The sequence below is a fragment of the Phasianus colchicus genome, chromosome 2 (genome assembly GCF_987193195.1).
Source record: "Phasianus colchicus chromosome 2, bPhaCol1.hap1.1, whole genome shotgun sequence".
NCBI classification, from domain to species: domain Eukaryota; kingdom Metazoa; phylum Chordata; class Aves; order Galliformes; family Phasianidae; genus Phasianus; species Phasianus colchicus.
The window spans coordinates 22,473,992-22,492,117 of NC_143437.1; the positions used below are offsets into that span (position 1 = coordinate 22,473,992).

The 18,126-nt window shown below is 38.0% G+C and overlaps 1 protein-coding gene across 5 annotated transcripts in view; it reads right to left on the minus strand.

The window, feature by feature from the left end:
• The window catches only part of HHAT (hedgehog acyltransferase), a 188,276-nt gene that overhangs the window by 98,023 nt on the left and 72,127 nt on the right, over positions 1-18,126 (minus strand). For 4 of the 5 annotated variants that reach the window (XM_090135107.1, XM_090135110.1, XM_090135106.1 and 1 more), the window contains one exon: positions 6,226-6,261. The exons of the other annotated variant lie outside the window; for it this stretch is intronic. In XM_090135107.1, coding sequence (XP_089991233.1) covers positions 6,226-6,261 — 36 coding nt within the window. The remainder of the gene's footprint in view (positions 1-6,225; positions 6,262-18,126) is intronic. 5 annotated transcript variants of the gene reach the window in all.

Below are 18,126 nucleotides of genomic sequence, written 5' to 3' on the forward strand. Positions count from 1 at the left end.
GAAGTTATTTAAAAGCGGCCTGAACTCAATCTCGCCACGCTTTGCCTTCCACAAACCGCGTATTTCTCGCTGACAGACAGGAGCTGAAAGGCTGAGCAACACAAATAACAAACTGTTTTAATTCACAGTTGCAACACATAAACACGATGAGATCTGCACCTTGTTAATCTCAACTTCCCCACTCCAACAGTTTAACTTAAATGTCACATTTACATAACATTTACATAAAGATTCCATTTTGTTTATACAAAACCCAGCCTTATTTTTGCAACACACTCAATGCTAATTTATTATGTAACAACAGATTGTTTTCTCTATTTATACATTAAAAAAACCCTTAATTCTGAGAAAGCATTTGAGAGACCGCAGTTGCTGCGAAGCGATTTAACATCATTCTTCATTGTTCTCTGATTTTTTTCTGACAGCCTTGCATTTGTTGAACATTGCCCAAATCCAGGCAAAATGCCTCAATTAATTTTCTGCCATTTCTACAGCAGCTTTTTCTACAGTTCCTACCTCTGACTAGCACACGCACAGCTGAGTGTTCAAAGAACACCTCACTGCAGCCCACAGGAGCTGAGCTCAGAACTTCAAGGGCAGTAAGGCAGATTTCTGCATCAGACACTTTTCAGAAGCTTCCAAATACTTCTTAGTTGTTCGTTTGTTTAGTATCTCTTTAGCATTAACACTAATTTCAACAGCAACAAATTCAGCCTTCTAAACTGCAGAACTGTCCAGCAGAGCTTCCAGGACTCTGCAACGTGGCTGGATGTAACTGCAGTGTTTTATAAAAGCGCTACTACACCTTTCAGCTTCTCCACGTAGAGATCTCCATACTTAAATTCATTGTAACTCTTCTCTGTATTTTAAGCCTTAAAATGATTTTTGCAGAAACCCCAAGGCCCCATACTGAAAGTAACTTTAAACGAGAAATGAACTTCTAAGCTAAAATCACTACCTCTTTACACCTCAAAACTAGACTTATAAACTAGACACAAAGCCACTGTCACATCTAGTCATCACTAGGATGGCTTTTATTATCAACAAGACTATAGTGCTGACTTCCTGAATGCTAATTAATCACATAATTTCAAATAAGTCACTACAAGGGCTGCCTCCAGTGCATTGTATCCACATTACAGAACAGGAAAGATCACAGAATTGCCTGTTCTCACATTGACATAAAGGCTACATAAAGCCAAACGCATCTGCTCTTGATCTCCAGGACACCCAGGTGAAGTGGCACAAAGAAAACCTGGCAAAACTGGTTAGGATGAGCCTCAGTGGAAACAGATGCAGGCAATGAAGAAACCATCCCTTAGAGCACCATGTTGTACTCCTAAGGGGTACATCAATCAACATTTGTTGATCAATCAACAATCTTTGTTGTTGTTCTTTTTTTTTTTTTTTAAGGTGTCTGTACGAAGACGAAGACTGTTGTGGCCACTTTTTGTAGCAAAAGACTAACTTAATATGCTGACTAAAATCACAGCCTGCAAAGAGAGAAGGGACATGCTGATGGTTAAAGCTACCAAGACACTGTTAGAGGACTAGATAAGACACAGGAAGACAAAATTGGTGTAATTTTACCACATCACGTCTCAGCAAGAGTCTGTGGAGCCAACCAACCCCCAGAGCTACACACTAAAGATTTTGTTCTCAAGGCCACAGCCTGGTTTGCTGCAGAAGACAGTTTGGCCACACACTGTCATTCATGCAGCAAGGATGACTCTGTGATCAGAACAAAACAAGATGAGAAGCTACAGGTTTTTTTTTGTTTTTGTTTTTTGTAACAGCGGATAAACTGAAAGAGAAAAGTGGAGGACGGATGTATCCCTGTGGGACTTTACACCTAGTGACTTCAAAGACAGTTACCCAAATACCTCTATCGATCCTGCTTCAAGATAACTAGAATCTCTTTAGTACTGTGCTGTATATTAGAACATCAATAGCATTTTATAGGCAGCCACGTTCAAAGCAGCAAAGAGACTGCATAACATCAGCACTGTTATTTGGCTCTCAGAAAACGAACATCTTTTAGGCTGCACTCCAGCAGAAAATCTGCCTCTAAATTTGTGTCTAGTTGTCAGAGCCTCGAATCACCAGTAATAGAATTAGGGAAAGGATGCAATACAAAGCAAACAGGCTGTTTGCAGAAGACATTGACTTCCCAAGTAGCTAGGAACATAAGAAGGAAAAGTTCAGATGTTTAATTTTTATTATTATTTTTTTAAAAGACATAAAACAGTGATAGCAAGAACTACTTTCTTTTATTGCTCTCACTGAACAGTAGGACATAGCTCTCTTAAGCTTGGGGCAGCTTGAATATTGCTGATGGCTTCAGCGATTGACTACAGTTCCCATAGAGGTTACGCTTCAATAATGACTTCTTGACATCTCATTAAAAACTGTGTTGTCTTTTAAAAGTGAGCGTCTACACTTTAGAAGAATTTTGACTTCACAGGATGTGATCTCAGCAGTACCTTTCTGAACAGAGTAGAGTAACAGGGGAAAAAAAGACTTCTTGTTTAAATGGAATGAACAATTAAGTTATTAGATAGTTCATTATGTTACTCTTTTGAGTAGCATGAAGATATGAGGAGTCCTATGGGATTCTACAGAGAATGAGAACAGCAGATGAGTCATCTGATGAAGAGTCTTTTCCTTGCTATCTTTTTCTTCAGGAGAGCCATATGTAGAACCACTATCACTGTTTCTCTGTGGTATCTCAGCTTACATACAGGTATCTCCACTCAAACTAAAATCAGTAGAGGTGGCAACAAGTATTAGAATTTGATCCCAGAATCCATACTACATCTTACTTCACTTAAGAAAACTAGAAAAGGGGATGGTCTTGAAGATTTCTATTTGGAGAATCTTTGCATTTGGAAATAAACAAAATCTAAATAACTTCCAACTCTCAATAAGTTAATGTTAAAGCACAGGATGAGCTGTATGTGTTGCTAACAGATGGCTACCTCTGGGTAATGTTATAGGTGCACGGTTTCACAGCTCTTTTCAAAGCCACATCTGCATGGCAATGAATGATTCATACAGTTTCAAAGGCACAGCAGTGCTGAAAGTGGGGAGATTTTTCAAAAGAATCATGCCTCCAGGAACTGTCATTCTTCTCCACTCCCCTTAATCAGCCTTGCCCTAAAGGAAGGGATGTTTGGCATTAAGACAGTAAATATCCTCATAGATTCAAGATTTTATTTCATCTGATGCCCTGGTCTCTGCACTGGATGAAGTGTTTGGAAGAAATAGCATCAGTGAGCAAACAGCACCATGCAGACTCTTCCTCTTTCCCCTCTTAACTGCTACCCCAAAAGCTACTTTTATGCATTCCAAATTCTGATAATAAACCCATTTCTCCATATTGAGAATGCCTAGATTTAGGAAATACAGGGTTTTTGTTTGTTCATTTGTGTGGTTTTTACTATTATGATTGTCTGTATAGGGAAGAAAAAACAACTATATCTGTACTTCAGATATTGTATGATTTGAATAACATGATTAACAATTCTGCAGAAGCTAAATGAAGTAGTAACAGTTACTCTCTTTTATATCATTGTGTGAAAACAGTGGGAAAATGATATTTCAAACACAGTAGTACATTTTTTATGAGTAGTATGAAAACAGTTTTCATCATGAAATTTTTCATCAATAAATTATTGATCTTTCCTCCAGGAATTTCAGGATTCCTATTTCAGACAGTGTATAATTCATAGATTTCTAACAATTCTGCAACTCTGCTTTTTGTTATTATTTTTATTTTTCACAGAGAAGCACAAGCTGTGAAGAGGACTTTGCACTACAGATACTATGTGAATATAGAAGAGAAAGTCTACAATATCTTGAGAGCAGAGACCATTAAAATAGATAAAAACAACAAAGGCAGTAGCTTGCTAAAAGTCATATAGCAAACCAATGGCAAACATGATAGTAATAATAAGTCCACTGTTCCCTAGTCCAAAAATCAACTACTGAGGAATGGATTTTTTTTTCTTTACATAAAGTAAAATAAGCAAAACTCATACTGCTATAATGGAAAGGAACAGTATTTCCTCCTTAACAGTACATTTACAGCAAATGTGTCTGAGGAATCCCCAAGGTAATAACAGGAGTAGGTGACAAAAAGAGAAGGAAGTATTATTAAAGCTATCTCAAAGAACATGCTCATAAGACCCACAGCAGGCTTTGGAAACAGGACATAATAGTCAAAAATAAGGTTCTACAAAATCAAATTCAATGAATATTTGCTATTTAGGGATTATGTGAGCATACAACTCCAGTACTGTATCTCCATATGATGCAAAACAATGCAATATATTAGAAAAATTCCTTCTATTCAGTGGTAGAAGCATTACAAGTGATTCAGACTTAGTACCTCAACGTTTACTGAGATTCTGCTCTTGGTTAAGAAGTTACCTGCATTCTCCAGAGATCCTGCTGTGCGCTGTTATTTCCTGCACAACAGTAGCATATTTCTAAGTATTTCTCATATGATTTAAATATATCTACAGATCAAAAATAGATGTGACTGATTTTATAGAATGGGTACCAGAATTTAAGTATATTGAGTAGACTAAAAACTATATCAACATATTGAAATGCAGTCATCTTCAGTGATATTGACACTATGCCTTCATTGAAGAGAGCTGTTTTAAATGTTTCCATGATTCACACAAAGAAATACATTAAATAAAGGTATAAAATCTATGATTCAAGGGTTATGTAATGTAAGGACACTGGTTTGCCTGTATAACCTTAATTCAACCTCATTCTTCCTGTGACAAAGGATTACTGGGTGAACTCATGCGTTTTGTGGGGGTTTATTTGTAACTCATTTAAACCACAAAAGCATGATGTTCAATGAGGCTACCCAGTATTCCTCCCCACAAGGTATGCCTTTTGTATTGCTATCTGAATGGCATCCAGACTTTGTATGGATACAGAACTACTATAATTTCGCTGGATGTTGCCATGTTGCTGACAATCTAGAGGAGAAGCTATATCTGAAAAGGGTATCTTAGATTCCATAGAGGACTACATGAAAAGAGCACTCACGAGTGATGCTGAACCTACGGCAATGAAATGCTTATAGGCACTTAACATACTATTGGAACTGAATGCTTCTTGTAAGAGCCCAAGTCCAGGGCATTTAGCTGGGTACTGAAAACATTAAAAAACAAACAAACATGTTTTGAGTGCATTACCAGAAGGGTGAAAAGTAACCAGGAGTAGTCACCCAGGGTCAGAGCTCTGGGAGTCAGTGAATCAGTGCTGCCTGCCTTAAACTGCAAGGATTCAGACCTGTGAGTACTGAACAGAGCCTTTATCCACATTAGCCTACCAGAATGAATTCAGCACCAGGGCAAGGTCAACAGCATGCTCTAGTTCACACACTGTGTTAGCCCTCCCAAGGTAAAAGCCTTCATAGAGAGAAATTGTGCGAGAAGCGACATTCTAGTGGGATGAAATAACTTACAAAGAATTCTCTAAGGACCTGAGGACCACTGCAAACTTTGCCATCTTTTGAAGTACACGTTGCATTTCTTTAAAAACTCAACTAGATAGCGATAGGTTTTTGAAAATGAATGCAAATACGTTCTCAGTGAACTCCTGAGACTTTGCTCACATAAAAGTCCAAAGAGCAAAAAAGTTCCTCACAATGCATTCAGATGCATTAACCTCCCTTTTCTGCTTGAAGCACCCTGCTTTAATCATGGCATTCATCCAAATGTCAGTGAACAAAATCCACAACAATCACTTCATATTCCTTATTCATCTTCAGAATATAGTCCATCTTCTGCATCCAATCAATCAAGCTTTCTATTAAGGAAAACAAATCTCTCCCCCATGGAGTCACAATAGTCTATAAAATTCAAGGCCTTATTAAAAATATGAAGGTAGCTGAGTATGCAGAGGGAGAAAAAAACCTTTAGAAAATGTTTATTTTTCTCCACAGCAAGAAAAAACAAGGTAAGGAAAAAATACTTCTGATATTTCTCGATTCAAGGTTTTCCTAAATGACTCCTAAAGAGGTTCCTTAGGAGTTCTACATTGTGTTACACATCCAATTCAAATTGTGAAAGTTTCTGAAATATAAGCAATAGTCTTGCTACAGAAAATGTCAAATAATAAGAAAGTTAGATGGCCATCTCCACAAATAACAGAAACACTTTAATATGCAATTGCAATTCAAAATAAATATTAGCTTACCTGACCAGAAATCGATGGAGCCCAACATCAAAACTTCTGTAAGAAAAAGATTCATCATGTTTTAATTATGAAAAAATACTTTTTAGTTGGGTGTTATATATAAACACAGTATTTCAAAATAATATTATCCAAGATAAATGTAAAATTGTCATTCATAAAACCTAAACAAAAGCAGCTTAGCATGCAATTTCCTTATGCAATAACGTGACATTTAAGATGATGACCATATGAAAAGATTTAGACTCACATCACACAAAGCTTACTTCCCTTGAGTATTTCTTCAGTAAAGCAGTAACATTCAGAGTAGCATAATGCACAGAGAGCATAAATTTTAATTACTGGAAATAATCTTTTATAGCATCCTGATGACCAGCAAGTATACTTGATTCCTGTCATACATATAGGTAGATCCTCTATCTATATACTTCTTCCCTTTGATGTGCTTTGTACTGCAAAAAAAGGCACAGAATTGCTTTGCTACAGAATAATCAGAGTCCCCTTATCTCTCCTTCAGATACAGAGACTACACAGAGATACAAGCCTTGCAAGAATGCTTGCAAGAATGTTACTCACAAATCTGGGGAGGAAAATAACTTTGATGACTTCTGACAAAGTACAAATTAAATCACCCTGAAGGACAAGAACTGTACCACTGTTTTTTCTCCTTTTCTGAGTTTTCTCCATTGATCTGCAAGCTCAGTAGGAACAAGCTTCTCAACCATGTACAAGCAAATCCTTGACACTACAGGAAGACTAAACATCTGTTTATATCAGAAGTGTACCTAATGTCTGAAGTACGTGCCTTTTCTATGGGACTACCAATACAATCCTAGATTAATAGTGTGCATAACAGTACAACTGGAAAACAAAAACATCTTATTTCCAGTGCTGCACTTGCTCTGAAACAGTCTTGCATTATGTCCGCAATCTGAAAGCAAATACTGTGTACTTGAGCAGCCTGTTCCAAAAAGACTAATTAGTCATCTGAATTCAATATGATTTTATTTTAGTACTATTGCAGTGTGCTGATTTCTACCTGAAGTATCAAGAGAAATCAGATACTGTTAATTAATGACACCTTGACAACAGAGGAGAGATGACGACTTGTAGGAATTCTAGGAGTTAACATGGAGGGCAACTCTAACAGATCAACAGGATAGGTAGTAGTGCATCAAATTTCTCTTGTAAAAACTGACCAGGATAGAGAAAGCATTCTGCAAGGGACATGAATGTAGTCATCATTAGATCTTTATTTTTCATTCCTATCCTAAAAGCGTTCCCAGTTTCATATTGTTGCTACATTACTGTGTAGTTACACTGTATAAAGTGCATCCTCTTATCTTTCTGCATTCCTCCTGCAGTTTGGCTCCCAGTCACCATTAAAATAAGCTGTGTTGTACAGAAGCCTTAAGCATCAGAGCTGTCCACAGTCCATATTCATAGCTCTGAAAGCCTACTGGTCTTAGGCCACACACTTCAGTGTTCTTGTACAGGGACAGGGAGAAGAGGAAGGTGGTACCAGCTCCAGAGAATGATTGTATGGTAACCAGCTACCTTAAACATCCTCAGAAAAGCTCATCTTTCCAAGTACTACTGGCTACCTCTGATGGCAATGACCACATCTTCTATCTTCTTTATCTGTGGCTGAATCTTCTGAAGAGACAAAATAAATACTACGTGTCTTGAGGATGGGGATGTGGAACATGAATAAATCAACTTCTGACACTGACCTGAACGTTGAAGGACTTGGCTTAGAATAGGCACAGTAACTGAATGGTCCTGCTAACCTCAGATGTTCAAAGCTGATGCCCAGTAGGGTGGACAAAATTAAGGCAGAGTGGATTCAGATAGGAAGTGAGAAAGAAGCATTTTGCTGTAGACTTGCGTCATTTTTAACAAAATAACACTCCTATTAAAATATCTATAACATCACTTTTCCATACTGGTTATGAAAATTATTTCCATAAAATCCACATTAAAAATAAACATGCACAGAATCAGTTGGGATAAATTGGGATAAATGAAAAAGGTAGAAGAAAGATCAGAGCCTCCCCTTAGCACAAATCAGCACAGACAGTCCTCAGGTTGATGCTCTGCTGACACATTTCACCTGACTACATAAGATTCTCTATACTCCACTGTTTAAATAGTATTTTAAAGATATAACTACACAATGACAAACAAAAAGATTCATATTAGCATCAGAGTGTACATCCATATCTCAAAGACATCACAGGACAGTATAATTGGTTAGTTCCAAAAGCAAAACCAATGATAATGAATGGTCTCAAACTATACAAAAGAGCACTCAGTGCATTACCAGTAATCCACAAGGCTACAGATTTGAGAACATACATTTTTAAGCATCTATAGAGACATCTTGAGGCAAAAAGACTAAAAAAACCTGAGATTCCAGAAGGCTGGCTTTGACAAGACACTACCACACAGGCACTTTTAACTGTTCTGCTTATTCATATTTAAATACACACTGCTTTTGGCTCTACAAGAAAGTGAACTGAAAATACAGTGAGACAGCAGTAGCAACAGATCTGGTAGGGGAAATTACTCTCCCTGTTCTCAAACAAAAAAAATCAAAATGAAATAAGGTTTGCGTAACAGTTTCTGGACTGCAACTTGGTGATTAGAAAATAAGCAACTGTAATCATTAAAGAGAGAATAATCGCACTGCAACTGTATTAATAGCTTCATAAAGATTCCTTCAACATCACAGGAATCCACCTATGGATGGATGCCAGGATGCCCACCACAATTAACTCAGAATTAAGTCTGGCATATACACATGGACAATTATTCTATAAAGTGAACACATTTATTTGATACTATATCACAATTTACAATCAACTTCACTCAATGTTGAACTTGACTGCAAAACATAGGATTTATCTGGTAGCCCTTGCACTTCAGGGTGCCACAACTACATTAAGTTTCTTCACAAATCCTTTTTGAATCCTATAAATAGCACAATTTTACAAAAGAAAAATACGTTTTAAAATAACAAGGGAAAGGATATCCACAGCAGTGAGTAAGAAATGATTTGCCACCTGAACTCTATACTGCTCAAATGTCAGTAATATAACACGCTTCTAATTTTTTTTGAGATGTAAGTGGTTAAATCTAGTTTATCTAAATAGCAGCAGCAGCCTTTGAATGGGGTATCTTTTGTATCTTAGCTAGTTTAAGGGGTATTATTTCATTTCCACTTCATAATTTACAGAAGGAAAGGACGTCATCCAAGGGACCTGGCATTCAACAAAGTGTTGCATTTAGAATGGGGTAATCCCAGACATATACAGACCAGGAGAACTCATTGAGATCAGCTCTGCAGAGAAGGACTTGAAGATTCTGGTGGATGAAAAGTTTGACACGAGCCAGCAATGTATGCGTGCAGCCTAGAAGGACAGCAGTATCCTCAGCTGCATTCTGGGCTACATGCTGGGTCATATCCTGGCCAGCAGGGCAAGTGAGGCGATTGTTCCACTCTGCTACGCCCTCATGAGGTCCTATCTGGAGTACTGCAGTCAGGCCTAGGTCCAAGATAGACATGGAACTGTTGCAGGTCTGCAGTACACACAAGGATGATCAGAGAGTTGAAGCATCTTTCCTGTGAAGAAACGCTGAGGGAGCTGGGCTTGTTTAGCATGGAGAATGAAGGCTCCGGGGGACCTCACTGTTGCTTTCCAGTTCTTAAGAAGAGCTTACAAACCTGATGGAAACCGACTTTTTACATGGGCAGGTAGTAATAGTACAAGGGCGAATGGTTTTTAACTAAAAGAGGCAAGATTTAGATTGGATGGTAAGAGGAAATTTTTTACTCAGAGGGCAGTGAGACACCAGTACAGGCTGCCCAGGGAAGCTGTGGAGCCCCATCCTTGGAGGCATTCAAGACTAGGCTGGATGGTGCCCCGAGCAGCCTGAGCTGGTGAGTGGCAACCCTGCCACAGCTGGGAGTCAGAACTGGAGAATCTCTGAGGTGCCTTCCAACCTAAGACATTCTATGATTCTATGAGAATCACTGCAGGCAATTTGATATTTTCTTTATTAAAAAACGTCCATATCTGAAAGTTTACATTTTGAATCATAGTTCTGTAAGCAACTTTAATGCTTTTGTTAAGCATGGAAGTTTTAGCTTCTGATATATTTCAGCAGATTATACATATAATCCTCCACAATCAAATGCATCTTTTCCCAGCATCTTAACTAGAAATCAGTGACTAACAGTATACGCATGCTATTCCTACAAGGTCCTTTTCCAAAACAAAATCTTTGAAATTTGCAAGCAAACACTTCTGTCCTCAAGGTATGATTAAAAAAAATGATTTCACAGAGGTGTGGTGTCTGCTTGGAAAGCTAAAAGCACAACACAACAAGCTGTCTCCAAATTTGCATTCAGCACAAAGCTTAGAGAAAGAAAAAAAAGAAAAGGTAGAAACATGCTGATATGAACCACGGTCAATAGCAAAAGCACATTCATTAAAAAAATGCAATTCTGATGACTCCTAGAAAAACAAGTACAAAGCCTCTCTTTTCATCTCTTTATGTGACCCTTTCCCATATAACTTTTAAATCTACTGAAGTTATGCCACCTTAAGTTAGTCAAGGATCTGGCCCCACGTCTACATTATCACCACAGCTCATTAGCTGTGCTAGGCACCACTGATCATGACTCCCTTTGACTTGTTAAAAGATCCCATCTCATGAGGTTCAAGTCTGAGATCCCATTCCCAATGATTCACAGCAGCGGACAGGAATCAAATCCATGTTGCCTAAGGAATAGGAAATAATTACTTTCAGAAGCAGAACGCCCTGACAGGTTCCTGATGTGCCCCCATCAAGGCACACAGGTCTAAGGGCAAAAGAAAAAGCCATTCAAACCTATTTGTTAATGGTTGCAATATAACATGTGAAGAAAACTAACAGGGAAAACAGTTTCTTCTGCATCTAGACAAGGCAAGATATCGAGGTTACAATATATCCAACCTTACTGAAAAAAAAACCTGCAGATCTTTGCTACAGAAAACAAAGTACACTTTTGATGTGGGAAGGACACAAAAAGAGCTGTTATGGCTAAGATGAGGTATATTCCACACATATTTGAACAATCGAAAGTTCATCATCCTCTCAGAAGCAATATCTTTATAACTGTGGAGCTCCTAGACTAGAATAATCTACACTGTCAGAAATATCAATATTTTTATTTAAGAAATGAGGTCATTTGTTTGCCTATGCCAGTTAAGAGCCGGCACAACATTTTTTTTCAGCTACTGATGCACAGTTTAACAAACTGCACTGTCTGCATGCAAAAGGAAAGTGACACCATTTTACCTTTGGGCTTTACCTTGGGCAAAGTAAATCTATAGGGACAGTTTGTCACTTGTGAAGCATTCAAAAATCAGAAAAGTCTACAATCCCTCAAAGCTAGAGAATGGATTGTAGACCAAAATATCCTAGAGAGCTTAAAAATAGTCATGTTACCTCTGGAATAGGACCTAATGCTGTAATTTCTGTACATAGGAAAGGAAAACAAGGAGCAATGCTAACCCATGTTTCACTGAAACAAGTACAATATAGCAATTGCACTGGGATCTCTTCAAATCAGCAAGACTTGTAGCTATTTGTTGGGATGATTACTCCAACAAGGGGCTTGCTATGTATTACAGTTTCTGTACTTTCTACCCTGAGGGTATTCTTCATCTCTCAGAAGAAGCATTTAAGTTTTTGAAACATTTCAAAGGTTCTCAGATCCTCCTGTTATAAACATGGTTAAACTTGACCTTACAAAGTCCAACTCATTCACATACACTCAGAGGAAACTGTTCCACCTAAGTCCAGAAAAGCATTTACAAAACCAGCACTTCCATTAGCAGTCTTTGCAAATAAACTTCACATTTCATCAGTGAGTTGCTGATTACGCCTCTATACAAAAGAACATTTTGCACTGGAGACTGGAAGGTTATTGAACGATAGCTGCTTTCACTGACACAAGATTTTTAATAGGCTGCTTCACTTGTTTCTCAAGCAATGTCTTGGAGTAGCGATGCCCGAAAGACCATGTAAACTGATGGATGTTCCTGCACTTTGGAATGCTAAGCTTCGTTTTCTGCTGCTTCTGTCTCAGCTAGCCTTTCTCCAACGCTGTCTCTGGCAACTTCCCTACTCAGTAACCTGCAAATGATGAAGGCTGCCAAATCCCAAGTAATTACAATTGTACAATATAGGTCTGAAAAATATTTTTGAGCCTTGTCCAGAGAATAAGATGATTATAGGAAAAACAGATACAAAACTTGCATAAATACTTTGCTAAGGTCTATAATTTAGTGTCTCAGTTAAAGAACTACAAATGTTTCTTACAGCAAATCCTAGAGGGGTTTCTCTACAAGTTTAAAGGTTTGGTTTTTTTCCTCCAAGTAATGACTGCTACCAATTGATTCATCATCATCTTCATTATTAAATAAAGACCTGAGAAAGCCATCCATAATTTGTAGAAGACATTTGTGTTTGTTCGTTTTTTTACAGCTTGCATGAATTCAGACATGCTATTTTCTGCTAGGTTACTCAAAACTTACACCTTCATTGCAGAACTTCTCTTTGGTGGCAAATAGCACCCTTCATTGTAAACAAAGTAATTGGCACTGTGCTAGGAAGTACTATTTAGAAAGCAGATGCTCAACTTCAAACAGAAAAATGACAATTACTGAATAAAAATATAGCAAGCAAATTGAAAATATTTAAGTGAAAAGACTAAGCTGTCTATTGTTGATAATTTTAAAATGAAGATAGGGAAACACATGATGAAGCAGATAATACTGACAAATGAAATCCAATACAACAACTCTTAGCAAGTATTTATCTATGATCCAAATTATGGAATATACTTTTGAACCCTGAGCCTCGAAAGCCACATTGCAACGTTTTCTGGGGACTCACGCTACACACAACTACGATGATCTTCAGCCTCTTAACTAGAGGAAGACACATGGGGAACTCCATCCATACAATGATAACACCATCTACTCCCTGATACGGTGCTGAAATTAGGAACAAAGCCACATACTCTTCAGACTCTGCAATGCTCTTCAGGCATTCTTTCAAAACAAACTGTAGCAAAATCTTCTCCTTCTCAAAACCAAAACATCTCAGTCATACTATAAAACATACAACAAAACAAAAGCTGGCTCAACCCAACTAGAAAGCTGTTTTTCCAAGTGATGTGAATGTACTTTTGAGAACTAAGATCTTAAGCACAAGTTTAAGCCTGGATCTCAATTTTCAACAGGCTGTCCTTTGTTTATGAGCTGTGATTCTAAGCTTTAACTATCTGCAATGCAGCAAACCATTAGTAGCAGCTTTCCTTTCAGTGTAAAAAAGATTCAATCAAGATGGTAAAAAAAAAAATCCATGTTATTTGAAAGAAAAAATATGAAGACTGTCAAATGCTTTTATATCACATCTGACCATCAATTTTTTGCTATAGAAATAATAAATGGGACTTGTATATGCATAAAGATATCTTTATCATATTCTCCGACACTTGCTTAAGGACATACAGACATCTTAACACTTCATTTTCAGATAAAACACTCCCAATTTCTGAACTATTTCTTCCTGAAGTGATTCAGCAATACTAAGTTGCCTTTTGGTTTCCTACATTGTTAGAACCACCTGCACATTCAGCACATTCTGGATATCTCCATCCCTAGTTTCAGCTCAGTGCTGCGTGGCTCTCTGTCATCAATAAGATGCACATGAAGCATATGCCTCACCTCATAAAAAAGCACTGTAAATAAGCAATGGCTTCAAAGCTGAATAAACTATAAATCTTCTACATGCAGTAAAGTTTTTTTTCTGCATGGAGTTGCAGGGAGAGAATAGAACTTTCCATACCTATGGGGATGGAGAGTCCCCAGTGAAATCCCAACCCAGCAGCAGCAAAAGCTTCATCAATTTCAATAGGAGCAAAAATATCTGGACTGACTTTGAGCATACTGTAGGCTACAGGCTATGGTTCAACTAAAGCATGCATTTTGTTATGGACACATTCACCTTTGAGAATATCAATGAGAGTCCTGGAGTTAGATCTGTAGCATTCAAGTTACTCAAGTTACCAGCTGATAGCTCAGGTTGGAGATCTGTACAGCAGAAATAATTTAAATTTAATTAAAGGATGGCCCCAGTGAGAAAGCTCCTTCATGAACTGCATAAAAAGATTTCATAAACTACTAGTGGCCTCCAGCATACAAATTAGATTCCTAATCTAATTTAATTTGTTGTTTCATTTCAATTAAAACACTCAACTTGTATTCTAGCTGAAAGTCTGAGTAAAGCATTAATGATTCCAGGCAGTGATGTATTTTTTTTTTTAAGCAATCTCCTGGCTAGAGATCCAAGCACAACGTTGAGCAGGCATCAGTCATTGCTAGAGTAAATAAGAACTCATATGTAGGTCTGGCTACATAGGAGGCTTTAAGAAAGAAATTACTTCTCATTTCTCAGGTATGCCTCTCACTGGATTTTGGTGATACACCTCAGCAGACACCTTCTTAAAAAGAGCAAATCTCATTCTTATTCCGTTAATCTCCCTTAGAACTCTTCAGAAGAAATACAACTTTAATTTCCTGCCTTCCCTGACTCTTCAGAAATTTGCAGCATCTCCTGGAGAGTGGTTGAAGCCTAATGCCTGCCCATTACTGGCAAACTCCCATAGGGGGAGATTTCCTTCAGTTTTCCTTGAGTAAGGCTTGCCAAGAAGAGCAACCATCCAATTACTAAGAGAGTTCCCTAGCTTTGCTGCAAATGGAACAAAGTTTATTAATAGCTATTATTCATTTTCCTATAGTGGTTGTGAGCAGACAAAGTGCTGTTTGCCAAATGTGTGCAGCAGTAACAGTCTGTATCTATGCTGATTGCATGCCTAATATTAGAAAGGACGGGCTTCACGAGTGATAAGCAGTAGGGGGCTTGGCGTGTTCATTAAAAAAAGCCAAGCAATTTCAAGTTTCAGTATCGAAGCAGTTACTACACAAATAAAATTCCAGTAATTATGCAATTTAGACACAAGACCGATTAAGGCATTTTGTTATGACCTCTTTTTGCACTCCTAAGAGACAAATAATAGATTTTTTTTCCTCTACTGAAGAGATTTAAGGAGGCTTTTAAAACTTATAATAACCAACAAATTGAGCCTTAGAGTAGGCAAGAGGAACTGTAGCTTGCACTAATTTAGCTGATGTCAAAAGCAATTAACTGCTGTCTCTGTCAGTGAGGCAATGACTAACCAGTCCAGAACTGACACATCTTTCATGGACTCAGGTAACATAGTAACTAAAAGGAACACATCACAGATCTATGTCTGGTTTTAAACATCATAAACATTAATGAAAAATACAAAAGGTCAGTAAACCAAAAAAGATGTTTCTAAGTTGAAAAATAACATGTTATTTCAATACCAAAAAGCATGTAACAATTCTGTAGTTAAACACCCAGCAGCTGGACAAGCAGCTTAAGTGTTCTGATATTGGCAAGTAGGCTTAATGTTAGAATGTTTTGTTTATATTATATGCATGATATGATCCAACAGTGAACATGAGAATTAGAAAAAAATAGTACAAAGAATATTAAGTAACATTCACACAAAGAATCGCCTCACACTAGTGAGACTTCCAAACAACAACAACAGAAACCAAGGCTTGGGTACAGTTTGTTACAATAACATTTTTGAGTGCTGCTAGAATTTGACCTAAGTAAATAGAAGTACCTGTTAGGGTATAGTATCATTAACAAAACATAATAAACAAACGCATAATATAAATATGACATAAGTAGCATATTACATGAGAAGTCATGCCATATGATATTATCTGTATCTGAAATCCTCATAACTAAAATACTTTCACTACAAAAATGCGATGAACTACATTTTACTATTTCCTACAGTAACTGAACCAAAAATAAGTCTTCCAAACCTAACAGTGGTTTCTATCATTCTTGTTTTCTAATTCACATAACCACGGTTAAGTGTGATGAAATGTGACCATTTAACCTTCCAGAGACAGTTGAGACAAGACAGTAATAAACAAATGTTCAGTTTTCACTAATTACAACACAGTTAAATAGTAACTGATTATTTCAGACACATTTGGCACTAGAGATGTTTATCAACTGCATAGTTAAGTACATGTTCCAAATCAATCCTCGTAATTGAACAGACAGTAACAGTGCTGTCCCTACTAAGCTACTTGCAGTTGTGAAAGACATTTGCTTAGGCCTTAGGTTTTAAAAAAAAAATGAAGTAGATGCTAAACATTATTCTTATGAAAAGCCCTCCCAAGCATTTAGTTCTTATTTTGTAAATTCTTATGTCCTACTGATGCTACCAGCACTTACAGATTTGCTTCACTCAGCAAGTCCATTTAAGTCCAGTGCCAGCAGAGTTCTTAAAGTCAAATCCTAGCATCACTAAATCCAATCAAGGGTTTGACAGTGACTTCCACAAGGTCAAAATTATATCCAAAATTTTTATCCCACATCTGTAAGGGAAAAAAAAGTCAATGACCCCTTCTCTGCTTCCCTTCTTATCCCGATACAGCTACAAGTATCATGCTATTAAAATTCTCTTATTCTCTAACTCAGCACACTTAACCAAAAAAGACACACTGACCACAAAACAGATCTAACTGACTTCCACTGTTAAAAAGAGGCAAAAGCAAGCTTAACACAGCTTACATTCATGGAGGTATTCATGCATCTGCACACTTAAATGATATCCATTTATTTTATCCATTGATTTCAATGCAATTCCTCCTTACTCACAAACGCTAGGTCATTTCAACACTGCAGATGAGATTCTGCTTAAATCAACTATCATTTTAAAATAATCCTTGTGTAATAATGATCTACCTGGACTTGTGCAAAGCATCTGATACTGTCCTGCATGACATCCTGGTTGCCCTGTTGGTGGAGAAAAATGGATTTGATGGATGGACCACTCCCTGGATAAGGAACTGGCTGGATGGTCGCACTCGGACATTTTGCTGTTGACCGCAACTCTCTAAGAGGAGACAGGTGACATGTGGCCTTCCTCAGGAATTGGTGCTGGGACCAGTGTTATTTAACATCGTTGTAGGTGACATGGAGAGTGGGATCAAGTACACCCTCAGCAAGTTTGCAGATGACATCAAGCTGAGTGGTGCAGTTGACACACTAGAGGGAAGGGATGCTAATCAGAGGCACCTGAACAGGCTTGAGAGGGGGGCCCATGCCAATCTCATGAAGTTCAACAAGGCCAAGTGCAAGGTCCTGCACCTAAGACGGGGCAATCTCAAGCACAGATACAGATTGGGTGGAGAATGGTTTGAAAGCAGCCCTGAGGAGAAGGATTTCAGAGTGTCAATTGATAGAAGATACAACAGGAGTTGGCAATGCGCACCTGCGGCCCAGAAGGCCAATTGTATCCTGGGTTACATCAAGAGAAGTGCGACCAGCAGGTCAAGAGAGCTGATTGTGCCCTCTACCCTGCTCTCCTGAGATCCCACCTGGAGTACTGCACCCAATTCTGGGGCCTCCAACACAAGGACATGGAGTTGTTGGAACAGGTCCAGAGGAGGGCTCATGAAGATGATCAGAGGGCTGAAGCACCACCCCTATGAGGACAGGCTGAGTGAGATGAGGCTCTTAGGAATAGAGAAGAGAAGGCTCGAAAAAACCTTATAGTAGCCTTCCAGTACTTGAAAGGGGCCTACAGGAAAGCTTGTGAGGAACTTTTTACAAAAGCAGGTAGCAACAGGACAAAGGAAATGCTTTTAAACTGAAAGAGGGAAGATTTAGACTAGCAATCAGGAACAAATTATTTACTGGGAGGATGGTGAGACACTGGAACAGGCTATG